Genomic DNA, 12,702 nt, shown 5'->3' on the forward strand with positions numbered 1-12,702 from the left:
GGGTTGGGCCATTTCTTTCGTTTGTTTCCTTGCGCTACCTCGCAAACGCGGGAGACAGCGACAAAGTATAATAAAATAAAATAATTAATCAATACCACCACATCAGAGATTGGAATACCCTTAATCCTATTCTGTTTAATAAATTCATTTGGAAATCAAAAAGAGTGCAGTGAAAGTACTTTACTAAGGTACTCCCTGGACCCTATGTATTAACTCAGTACTTCTTTCGGTGCAATGACCAAACCTGAGAAGCACATTCTACTATTGGCCTTACACAGCTTGATATATATTTCTGTATACGTGTACTTGAAACTATTCTATTTCTGTATACATGTACTTGAAACTATTCTGTCATTTGTCAGCAGGCAGAATGTCTCCTTAACTATTCTCCTAATGTGACAGATTAGTGATGATGTATACTCCCAAGTCCTTCTCATATGTCCAATCCTAAAGATTATTTTCTGCTAGATAATTACAATCATATTGAGACCTTCTTTCATTTTGTCCCAACCTCATTACTTTACATTTGCTGGAATTGAATTAAATTTTTTTCTTTTATAACTGATCGCCAATTCCCGCATTATCGAGGTAGCGACAGGAACTGCCGAAGGTAATGAAGAAAGGGGTGAAGGAAGGGGAAAAAAGATTTCTAACTCCATGTCCCCTGCATCACTTAGATGGCAACTAAAGCAGTGGGAGCAGAAGCCTGGAAACCCTCCCCTTCCTGTATTTCAATTTCTAAAATAGGAAACAGAGCTGAATTTCATCAAGCAGATATCGGACCATGACATGATTGAAGGGTAATGCAAACATATATCAACAAGAGGTGTAAAATATGCAAATTTTTAAGAGTGAAAAATTTCATTGTCTCTTACATAGCGTCATGTGAGCCTTGAGAGAGATCTTGGACCTCTAGGGACTTGAATCAGAAACCTCTTAATCCCATCCTTACTATTAAGGTAAATGCCTTTCTTCCCATTAAACAGTGATGAGTTAAGCTTGGCCTGGGTGCAACTTACAACCAATCAACATCCTCCACTAAGTGATGACATCATCCCTTGGCCACTGGGACTGATCTGCCATGTAATTATCTATCTATCTATTTCTGACATCTGTTTCCACCTGGAACTCCCTCAAGGGGTGGCTAAGGCAACAGAATCTCCATAACTAATAAACTCTAGTGCCACTTCTTAGCCATTAGTGCTTTAGTGTTCTCTGAAAACAGATAGCAACCTAATGGTTGTCACTATCAATTTAGAGAAATGTTTTTCAAAAGAGAGGCCAAAGAAGGATGGGAAGCAAAAACATATTTCTGTTTTTCCTCATTCTTTTGTACAAAGGCACTACCACTGGTCTTTTCCAGATACCTAGGCAGGTTCTGTAATTATAAGTACCCTCAGCTCCCTTCCTGCTTCAAAAACTTGCTAGAAAAAAGAACTGTCCCTTCACGAAAACAGCCTGATTTCTGAATAAGGATGCAATATTTTGTGTATCTATGAAAAAAAATCAAAACACGTTTTAAAGAACTACTCCTTTATGTAACAGAACAATGAACACATGATGAAAAATGTTAAAATGTTTTACAGCGTTATATACATTAATCATGTATCAATGGTGTTACTTTATGCATCATAATCAATGAAACTAAACTCAGACAGACAAAACTGAAAACTGTAAAAAAGGAATTATATATATTCACTTCTCTTGAGAAACAGCACAAACTTTTTTTACTTACTGGGATTTCATAGTCAGTCCATTTCTTACTTCCATCTAATATTTTTCTTGCATTTTCCTTCACTAAAACCTTTGCTAAGAACTGACGTGCAACAGCTGGCGATAAAGTTTTTTGTGCCACCTCCACTGCTCGACTGAATATCTTTGAAGCTTCACTCGTTGTATCCCCATTGTGAATAGCAAAGAGACGAATGCTATTACTTTCCCGCTGTAAAAAAAAAATACAAATAAAAATTATGTAAATTCTCAAGCACCTGTCACAAAATTAGATTTAATATGAAAATAACATACTACATGTGGTGCAGCATGATCTTAGAAGACAAATGACATATTTCTCCCAGAACACATCCAACTGGGATTATTTCATCAGGAACCAAAAGCAGTGAACAGATAATGAGGAAAATCTATATCTCTGATGCCTGTTCCAATTGAAACCCCCTAAAAGGGGTGGCCATGGTAACCGAGTCTCCATAACTAAAGAGCTCCAGTGCCGCTTCTTAGCCTTTAGTGCCTAAGCCTCAACAGGCCACTAGCTGAGGGCAAGTCTAGGGCAGTGTTTGCAGAGGCTCCCACCTAATATCCTAATGACTACTTCTAATACTCCTACAAACTACTTCTACCTAATGTTCCTGCATAAATGTTCCTATCTACTACTTCTATCTACTGTTTCCACTAAACTGCCAAAAGGCAGGACTAGCACAGTGCTCATCACAGGAAAATCTAGAGTAACAAAGAATGAGCTGCATGAGTTAAGTGTTATCAAGAATTACATATGACAGAGATTGTATGTGTGTGGACAGAATGCTAGTGGTTCACATGTTAGTGAGGCAGAAAGTGTCAATAAATATGATACAAATAGGCTATAAATTAAATAAATCTAAAAGATACCACACAACAACAGTGCCATCTTCTAGACATTCCATTGATGTAAACATGGTAGAGTCATGAGGTACGAATATGAAAAATACTAGGATTCAAATGAGGGGGGAAAAATTTGTAAGTATGACTTCCTAGCCTATATTACAGCTGAGAAAGTTTTCCCTTCTACCAGTACTAATGCCATGTTGTGCAAAAGAACTAAAGAGATCACATTCTTAATTCTACTGGAATCATTAGCACAAAAAAAAATGATCATTGTAACTACACTGACATGTCTATCCTTTTGAGACAATTTCAATTGTGCAAAGAATAAACTAATAATACTAATGGACAAGCAAAGTATATTCACCTAAGATACAGGGAATGTAATTCTTTAAACAAGAAAACAAGGTAATGTAATTCTTTAAACAAGTATCAGGGGCTGTCAAACACACCTTCAAAATCAAGACATATGCATAAGTCACCAGTTTCCTCTGCATGCAGATTTACCTTCCATATCAACACGTTTAGCCAAGTGATTCTACTGGTCTGTGGACTAAGCACTATTCTAAAATATGAGAATTTTAAATCAATATAAAACCAAATGTACATCAAGAATTTTGTTGGTAAAATCTATAACAGAGAATATTTCAAAGCCCTTTGAGAGTAAGATGAGTTATTTTCACACATACATCATGCTGAAAACAAGAAAAATACTTTGTTCTACATTTGCTTATTTTGGAGGTTACCAATCTCTAGAGGAAATTCTGAAGAGGGGTAAGTAAAAAATGCAAATAAACATAAATATACAGAGATAGGGATATATACATGGTATGTTCATACAGAACATATGGCATATAAGAGGACTGTCATGAAAATATCTAACCATACAGTAGAGAAGAAACAGAGAGTGATGGGAAGGGATAGATGTGCTGAGAAAACTGAATTTGGTTAGGAATATTTCTGAGGAAGATGCTACAAGAATGACTGTGGATAAAATGCAGTAAAAGTATTTTGAGTACAGAGTGGTGTAACTCAACAGTTCAACTCGGTGCACATATTCAAAAACTAAGAAGCTCATTATAAGTGTAAAGCCCATGTTTCAATTTAACTCTCAAGGCATAAGCTGAGGATATATGGAAATGAAAATGGAGTGAAGATCCATGATTATCTTTTTGAAAGATTCAGTTCCTTCTTTAAAACTTTATTTCTCCTCAACCAACCTTGAATCTTAATCTTTCCATGCTGCTCCTACTCTTTCATGATCTATTCTTAAAATGCTATACATTTCTGTGGCAGCTGGAAATCGACTCCAATATCAAAGCATTAACCTAAAAAACTGACATAAACAGATAGGGAGATGTAGTTTTGGTGATTTGCACATGACAGCTACAGAATAGATTTGAGTGAGTGTGGCCGTTTCTTATCTGTTTCTGGTGCTATCCTACTCATGCAGGAAAAAGTGGACTTGGAAAAAAGGGGAAACTTAGTAAGTGGGGATAAAAATTGTATTGCAGATTCTCTATCTACAGAAAACTTGGATTCACTTATCAATGAAAAATTCTACATCTATAAACTCTCTGGAAACAAGAAAATTCTTGAAAAATCACTTAAATCATTTCATATCTATTCATCAGTTACTTCATTACAAATATGGATACCAGCATACGCATTATAAATATACCTATCTAAATAGTCAACATCTTAATCATAAGAAACATAGATGCCTCTCATTCACTTCAAAAAATTCATTGGTGTACTGACCAGGTACTTCACAGCTTCTAGCAGCAGAGCCCTTCCTTCATAGGTATCAAAATCTCCTACGATCCACACAGTTAAGGGGCGCAAGGCAGGTTCACTTTTAGTTGTAATGTAATGACATGAATCTGCAATGATACCAGTCATCTCTGGAGCTTTAAGCACAGAAAAATCTTCTGCAGAAATGCTGGAGACAAGTTTGTCCGAGGTGCCAGTCAGATCAATGTACGTTGAGCTCTTTGTACTTAAGATCCTCTCATTCAGTCTGCAAGTACAAAGAAAACAATGTTAAGAAAATCATAAACATATAAGCATACATATGTAAAGTAATGATGGATTACAATGAAAGAAGGCTGCATTATAATGATTATACTGCAGGAAATAAGTTGCAGGACTCTGTGCGTCAAAGAGATGTAGGAGTTGATATTATCCAAAACGTGTTGCCAGGGGCCCATCTTTAGAGGATAATTAGGGAGACCAAATGCATTATGGAAATATTTAAACTGCAAGTTTATGGACAAGGAAATACTCAGCAAGCTGTTCACATCCTTTATATCCTACATAAAGCCAAAGATATAACGTACTTCCCAAGTTTGATCATTGCACCTAAAGGAGCACAATGAGCTAACACAGATGGTTGGGAGGATAAGGCAACAAAGATGGTGCTTAAATTAAGAGAAGTGAGTCACAAGAACAGACTAGAAGCCTTATACTTGCCCACAATGGAAGAGAGAAGAGTGAAGGGTGACCTGATCATAACCCTAATGACAATGCACAGATTGCAGTAGAAATAGAAAAATAACCTGATGACAAAATGAAATCAAGCAAGAAATTTGCTACTGAAGATGTAAAGAGTACTTTAATAATATAAAAATTGTGGTGAATGGTATAAACTGAATGAGGATGCAGAAAATTTGTACAGCATACTGCCAGCTGTGCAGGTAATTTATCCCCCTCTCTAAGGAGCATAGCCTAAGTTGCTTTGCTGTTGTGCAGGCTACCTGCAACATCCATTTGGCTGCCTTTACCACTGCTTCAGCACATCCATTAGACTGAGGGAAGTAGGCTGAGGAGGTGCAGGCCATGATTCCCCATTTTTTTGTAGAAAGCTTCCATTTCTGCTGTCAAGATTGGTTCCCCCATCAGAGGTGATCTCTTTGGGTGCATCCCATCTCCTAAAGAAGGTGAGCAGCCTTGAGATAACTTGTGATTTTCCCGCGTAGGTTCGAATCATACTCACTAGGTCATGTAAATGGTGCAATGAAAGCAAGAAGTCCATCCTCACTTCATTATAAAGAAGTATCCTTTCACAAGAGAGGGCATTAACTTTTTTCCCCTCCTTCATATTGGGTGATTACTTTCATTTTCAATTCCAAATTGAGTGTCTTCCTCAACTTCTTGCCAGATCTATCAATATGTGATGAGTCTTGCTCAGCATCTTCTTTGAGATATAATACAAAAATGGTTTAATCCAGCACAAAAATTCCTAAGATTCACTTTAACACACGCTTCCTGAACAGCAACTGAGAACAAGAACTGAGAGAGATGCTGTGATGTAGACAATGATGGGATATCATCTGACAGTCACTATTGCACACATGCAGCCATTAGAACTGGTGGACATACGACCAAACTTAATCTTTATGTATATCTTTTAATCTATATTTTTTCTAGTCTTATGTATGGATGGTCATAAGTCACATAGGTTGTAAGTAGGGGATAGGCAGTAAAAAAAATGAGATATTGACCTCACTTGACAAATCAAATCAAACCTTTGAAATATACAAAGAGAAGCAGTTCTATAAGTGTGCAAGTTCGTGCTCCACTTTTACACGCTAAACATGGGTTGAACCTTAAAGCTGCAGGAACCCCTTCAGAGGAAGGGATCCTGGGGTTATATAATAATAACTATCAGTCTTCTCCAATTTATTTCTAAAAACATCCAATGATTAACTCTCTATAATCGTAATAATTCCATAATAAATCAAAAGCCCACCAAGATCTCTACCAACACCATCTCAGCCCAACAGTTTATCACTGACCATGACAGAATCAGTATGTAAATGTTGTTTTATTCAAATCAATAAACTCCTGACAGACACAGTAGAAGCAAGAAGCCCTAACCTAAAGTGGGTCATCTGCTTATTTGCTCTATTCCTTAAATCTTGAAAAAAAAAAAAAGAGCACAAAATCTCCACTAGGTTATATCCCACAAAAATACTGCAACTAAAAAGGTCATTCTATGTTTGTAACAAAAATATTAAGAAGGTTATCAATTAAAATGCAAACTATTACAGACAATGACAAGATCTTATAACTCACCTTGGCATGATATTTGGGAGAGCCATAAGCCAATCAACAACATCATGTTTGTCACTTAGTTCACCTTTATAAACAGCACGCTGTAATGACTGTGTCGTTCGCATAACTTCCATTAATACAACTTCTTCAAATTCATCAACATTTAGATGCTTCTCAGGCAATGGAATGCCATTCATAAGTGCCTGCAAACAAAATATTTTTAATAAAACAATAATTCGAGCATATTTAATAAAAAAAATTCATAACCATTAACTCTGTTCCAATGTGAATGGGGAAAATGAAGTTTATATAAGCATGCAACATATTTGGTAATAAATTCCACAGAAGTAGGTTCCCAAGCCTTTCCCCATAAGCTGACAAAAAGTGGATGCTATAACTCTTATCAATTACATTCAACAAAATGCTAAAAACCATGGTCTCATTCACAAATTTAAAGAAATACATTCCAATCCCTGGGGACTGCTGCTTATCATAAAAGGCAACTAAAAGAGGTAGGAGCAGAGGGTCAGAAACACTCCACTCCTTGTATCTAATCTTGTAAAACTGTGAACTGAAGAAGAAGCCAAGTGAGGAATAATGATCCTCTTTGATAGCCCATGTTAAGGTGTCTGAATGTGAGGAGATGTAACCAAGATTAGAAGTATGAGAGGAAGTATGCTTCAGAAGATGATCCTCAATATTCTGATTATAAGTGAAACTAAGCTCAAGGGGAGGTAGATGAAAGGTTTGGATTTGTCCAAGGTGTAAAGTCAGGGATTAGTGTAAAGGAAAGAGCAGAGGAACAGTTGGCACTTCTACAGAAGTGGAATATGTTAAAAGACATAGTAAGGAGAATTTCAGACTGAGAGGAGTGAGAATGAAGATGAATAAATAATGAGAGCTGAGTGACTGCCAATACTTATGCACAGGTAACAAGTGGAGTAAGGATACGAGGCAAGTGTTTTGGGAGGATTCGAGTGGCTGCATCAGCAATTTTGACGAATGTGATCAAATATTGGTTAAAGGTCAATGGACATGTATGAAGAAAGATATGAGCAACATAAGAGGAATTAAGGGTAAATTCAAAGAAAACAGGAATATGACAATGGATGAAGATGTAAGTATGAATATATAAGTCCAGTAAGTATAGACTTCCCCAATATACAGTCACTGAGAAAGAGGAGGATGAATACAGATTCTTCTTCAGTTTTACTCATAATACCATAAGAGAATATATAATGGCTTACCTGTGGTAGATTACTGATGCCAGCTTTTTCAACAAATTCTTGTGCAAGCAGGCGACCAACATCATAATCAGAATCCTCACCAAACACATCATCCAGGTCAACACTAGGATACTTACTCTTGAAGAGGTTTGTTATGTCAGCCACAGTAACATCTTCTTGAACATTTGAATACACCTGAAAATCACAAGTCTTTTAATTACCAGGAATTTTATGAATAAGTTCATCAAAAACCTTACCATTATCCTTTAACACCTTCAGCTTCACATTTTTACTCAATCCATCCAGCCACTACCTCTGACCTTGTTCTTCATTGTTCTTTTTACTCACCCTCTGTTCAATGCACCATCCCTGCAATCTTCCTCTTTTCTCATTCTATCTACTCTCTCAGTAACCCCCCCCCCTAGTACTTGAACATAAAGTCTTCTGTTCAATACAATCTTACAGATTCAAACTACTTGCTATCCTCTCATAATTATCAGATAACAGGAACTCCATTTCAAAACAAAACACTTTTCCATCAAGACACAAAATCCTCTATTTTTTCTGTGGTCACAAATTCATTCCACCCCTTAGCAGCATTTTGTGCAAGTAAATTCATTTTTTTTTGTGCATGTACATTAATTTTTTTCATAATATAGATTACATCAGCATATTCAATGCTATTCTATGCTTGTGCAGTGTTGGGTGCTGTGATGTATATGAGACGGCATTCACACTATGGCTTGCAAGGAGTACAATCATGTAGAAAGAGACTGAAGAGGGCTGGAGAAAGAGGAGCTCTCAGGGGGTTCAGCTTTCAAGGTGTGGCCTTTGTAGATAACTTAGCAGCTGGCTATGAGGTTGGTCAATTATCTTTTTGCAATTCTGGTGTAGTATAAAATACTTTGATGATGTCTACAGCCAATGTAGGTGTAAAGGTTACAGTTGGGTGAAATAATTCACTATGTATTGTGCAAGATTTGCATGCACATAATGTTGTAGTGGAGTGTTTGGGTCTGTAATTATGATGGTTAATGAATGTAAGGGGTTTTGCATGTTTCTGCAATGAAATAGATTTTCATGGAGTTTGGATAGTAATGATGATACTGTCTAAAAAGGTAGGAGTTGGGTTTTCATGTGTTCCTGGATGGGTATGATGCTGGCAAGTTTCCGACTGGGTGGGATTTTTGTCATGATGCAAGAAGTGGCTAAAGACATTATTCAACTTCTTAAGACTGCTACTGGGCTATGGTGTTTTAAGTGAAAGTTTGGAATAATGTCAAGGCCTGCTGCCAGAAATCCTAAATATACTGAGTGAATTTTGAGCATGGATAGGAGTCAATGGTGGAAGGGCACTTAGGTCAGGTTGGACTATATGTAGGTTTTTCCATGACTATCCTCTTAAGACATGTGTTACGTTTATGGGTAGGTTTTGATGTTTTTGAATATGTTTCTGTGTTCTTTGAGAGATATGATGCTGTTGCATTATGTTAACAGAAATTCATATGTGGGGGAAGGGGTGGAAAAGTTGAGAATCCTCTAAAACATTCACGACAGTCAGGTGCTGTTGACTTTGTGGTTCACCATGATGAGGTAAAAGTGCAATTTTGGAATTTGTTTTAGTTATTAGGGTGGTAACAGAAATGTTCCAAATTTGGACTTGTTGTACAGTTTGAGCAGATAACTAATGATTTTGTCAGATCATTCTTTTGTTTTGTAATATTTGTGTTTCATGGGGATAAGTTTGGATTATACTGCTGTCTTTGACCATGTGGTTGTACATATCTTTATTGGCTTGAATGATAATATCATTGAAATGAAAAATAGCATTCACTTCCCACACTAAAAAAACTAATGGTAAGGTGACAGACAAACTAAATACCCTCAGAACACTCACCTGCAGCAGCTTTGGACAAGAAAATGAAATCCTCTGCACCTTCAACAAACAATGACTGCCCCACTTTAAACCATGTTTCACCTTCCATATCATCACAAAAGCAAACATGACAATATTAGAAACCATAAAAAACAAAAGCACTCAGAAAATTCAACAGCTGCTTAGGAACCATAAACATTTATCAGCAGAAAAGAAACAACAAATGGCATGTATGTTTTCTAATGTCTAGTCATGAACTAAATATAAGACAAAAAAAAAAAAGCTTTTCAGTTAGTAAAAATCTGTATGCAATGATAGTTGTGTTTCGCCCAATCATATATTTGTGTTTCCTATGATTCAGCACTCCTAAGTTATATAACATGGGCAAAAAAAAAGTTTTCCCATTCAACAAGCAAATTTAGGTAAATACTCTCCCTAAAACCTAATCATACTGTCATCTCCACAGGAAGTAATTATGATGCAATCAAGTTTCAATCAGGTGTTTTTCTTGGTTATCATATAAAACAAGAATGTGTCCAATGACAGAAAAACAGACTGACAGACATGGGGTGAACACATAGCATTCCACATACATTAAGTGCAGAGCAAATACCTTCAATTCATTTCTACCTTCCTTAACAAGCTTAGCACACAATATTACATATGAACACTGATCCCTTTCCCATACAAGCTACTTCACAATCACCCACCAATCTTCTAAAGATAAATAAAAAGTACACCCTTGCCTCACACTTCAAACACCTGTAATCACATTTCCACTAACCCAGCAATCATCACAATGACAAAATACAAAACCAACAATGAGATGAGAAACACTAAAGAAACATATCCTATCTTAATCTTCAACAACACTCCACCAAAAATACTTCCATCCAAATCTACAATCCTCAGTGAAGTAGATGACACTTTTCCTCTGCACTTTGGACACCATTCACCTCCACAACATACAAACAATGATTCATCATAGCACACAACTCCTCATGCCAAATAACCAACTTCCTCAATGTAAACACCATGCAAATATTCCTCTACTGTCCTGCATTCACATAGCCAAGACAAACATAAATCACCTCACTTTTTGGCCTGTAGTCTTGGCCAGAGAATGTGGCTGACTTCCTAAGTGCTGCTGGAGCCCATACAAAGGGTCCTGGGGTTGCATATATAGGTAAGTCTTATACTTGTCTTCACATCCCAAATTCTTTTGTTCTAATATCATTTCTACACTCCCCATGCTACTTTAAGAATGAACTTATAATTATGACAAGTAAGCATTTTCCAGTATTACAAGTTTGGTGGCACCTACTAACTGCATTAACATAATTTTTCAGTCTCATTTTACTTACATCAATTAGAAATTGTAGTGCTCTGTAGTTTGCATCTTCCCGGCCAGCCATATTCTCAGCTACGTAGTTGAAGGCACACAGCATAGCCAACCCAGCATCATCATATCCACGTAGCGACTCATCTGAGTTAATTGCCATAACCAGACCAACACGAACAGGTGCAGTGTGTGTTATAAAGCCTTCAACCAGCCTAATTAAGTCAGCTGTAGTTGCTTTGCTTGGATCAGCCACAATCACCTGGAAAAATTTTGGATCACTTGTAAAATTTATGTTCAACCTACTGTACTCAATAGGAGAGAGAAAAATAAAAAAACTGCTTTGAGAAGAAAAAAAAAATTATAGCAAAAGTATGCACACCATGATATTTGTTGGTGTTGAGTGCTTTTATCTTCTTTATGCAGCCTTTAGGAATATTTCAACAATGCTTCACTGTAAGAATATGGTTAAAACAAAATCAGCAGTTTATCCCTTATCCATCACCCCAACACTGCCTCCACTGCATTATCTGCCCATTAATGTATGTACTGTACCACAACTATATTGTATAAGTTGCATTAGCTTTATTGCTTGTATACATCATACTCTGGCACACATGTTTTCATTTCCTAATGGGAAACATTCATCTATACTTGATATCTATTCTCTTTATTTTTTCTTTATCATACTTTGTTGCTGTCTCCCGTGACAGTGAGGTAGCGCAAGGAAAAGGACGAAAGAATGGCCCAACCCACCCACATACACATGTATCGACATACATGTCCACACACAGCACATATACATACCTATACATCTCAACGTATACATATATATACACACACAGACATATACATATATACACATGTACATAATTCATACTGTCTACCCTTATTCATTCCCACACTAGGAAAAGACAACAAAGGCCACATTCGTTCACACTCAGTCTCTAGCTGTCATGTATAATGCACCAAAACCACAGCTCCCTTTCCACATCCAGGCCAGACAAAACTTTCCATGGTTTACCCCAGGTGCTTCACATGCCCTGGCTCAATCCATTGACAGCACGTCGACCCCAGTATACCACATCATTCCAAATGAGATGGAAATGAGATGTTTGAAGACAATATGTGGTGTGAGGTGGTTTGATCAAGTAATAATCGAGTAAGAGATGTGTGGTAATAAAAAGAGTGTGGTTGAGAGAGCAGAAGAGGGTGTTTTGAAATGGTTTGGTCACATGGAGAGAATGAGTGAGGAAAGATTGACAAAGAGGATATATGTGTCAGAGGTGGAGGGAATGAGGAGAAGTGGGAGACCAAATTGGAGGTGGAAAGATGGAGTGAAAAAGATTTTGGGTGATCGGGGCCTGAACATGCAGGTGGGTGAAAGGCATGCAAGGAATAGAGTGAATTGGAACGATGTGGTATACCGGGGCCAACGTGCTGTCAATGGACTGAACCAGGGCATATGAAGCGTCTGGGGTAAACCATGGAAAGTTCTGTGGGGCCTAGATGTGGAAAGGGAGCTGTGGTTTGCATTATTACATGACAGCTAGAGTCTGAGTGTGAACGAATGGGGCCTTTGTTGTCTTTTCCTAGCACTACCTTGCACA

General features: G+C 37.2%; 1 protein-coding gene across 6 annotated transcripts in view; it reads right to left on the minus strand.

The window, feature by feature from the left end:
* Uggt (UDP-glucose-glycoprotein glucosyltransferase) overlaps positions 1–12,702 on the minus strand; it is a 73,946-nt gene that overhangs the window by 43,469 nt on the left and 17,775 nt on the right. For all 6 annotated transcript variants that reach the window (XM_071693373.1, XM_071693370.1, XM_071693369.1 and 3 more), the window contains 5 exons: positions 11,118–11,354; positions 7,899–8,072; positions 6,673–6,854; positions 4,357–4,615; positions 1,736–1,942 (listed from right to left, as the gene is read on the minus strand). In XM_071693373.1, coding sequence (XP_071549474.1) covers positions 1,736–1,942; positions 4,357–4,615; positions 6,673–6,854; positions 7,899–8,072; positions 11,118–11,354 — 1,059 coding nt within the window. The remainder of the gene's footprint in view (positions 1–1,735; positions 1,943–4,356; positions 4,616–6,672; positions 6,855–7,898; positions 8,073–11,117; positions 11,355–12,702) is intronic.

The sequence above is a fragment of the Panulirus ornatus genome, chromosome 55 (genome assembly GCF_036320965.1).
Source record: "Panulirus ornatus isolate Po-2019 chromosome 55, ASM3632096v1, whole genome shotgun sequence".
Taxonomy (NCBI): Eukaryota; Metazoa; Arthropoda; class Malacostraca; order Decapoda; family Palinuridae; genus Panulirus; species Panulirus ornatus.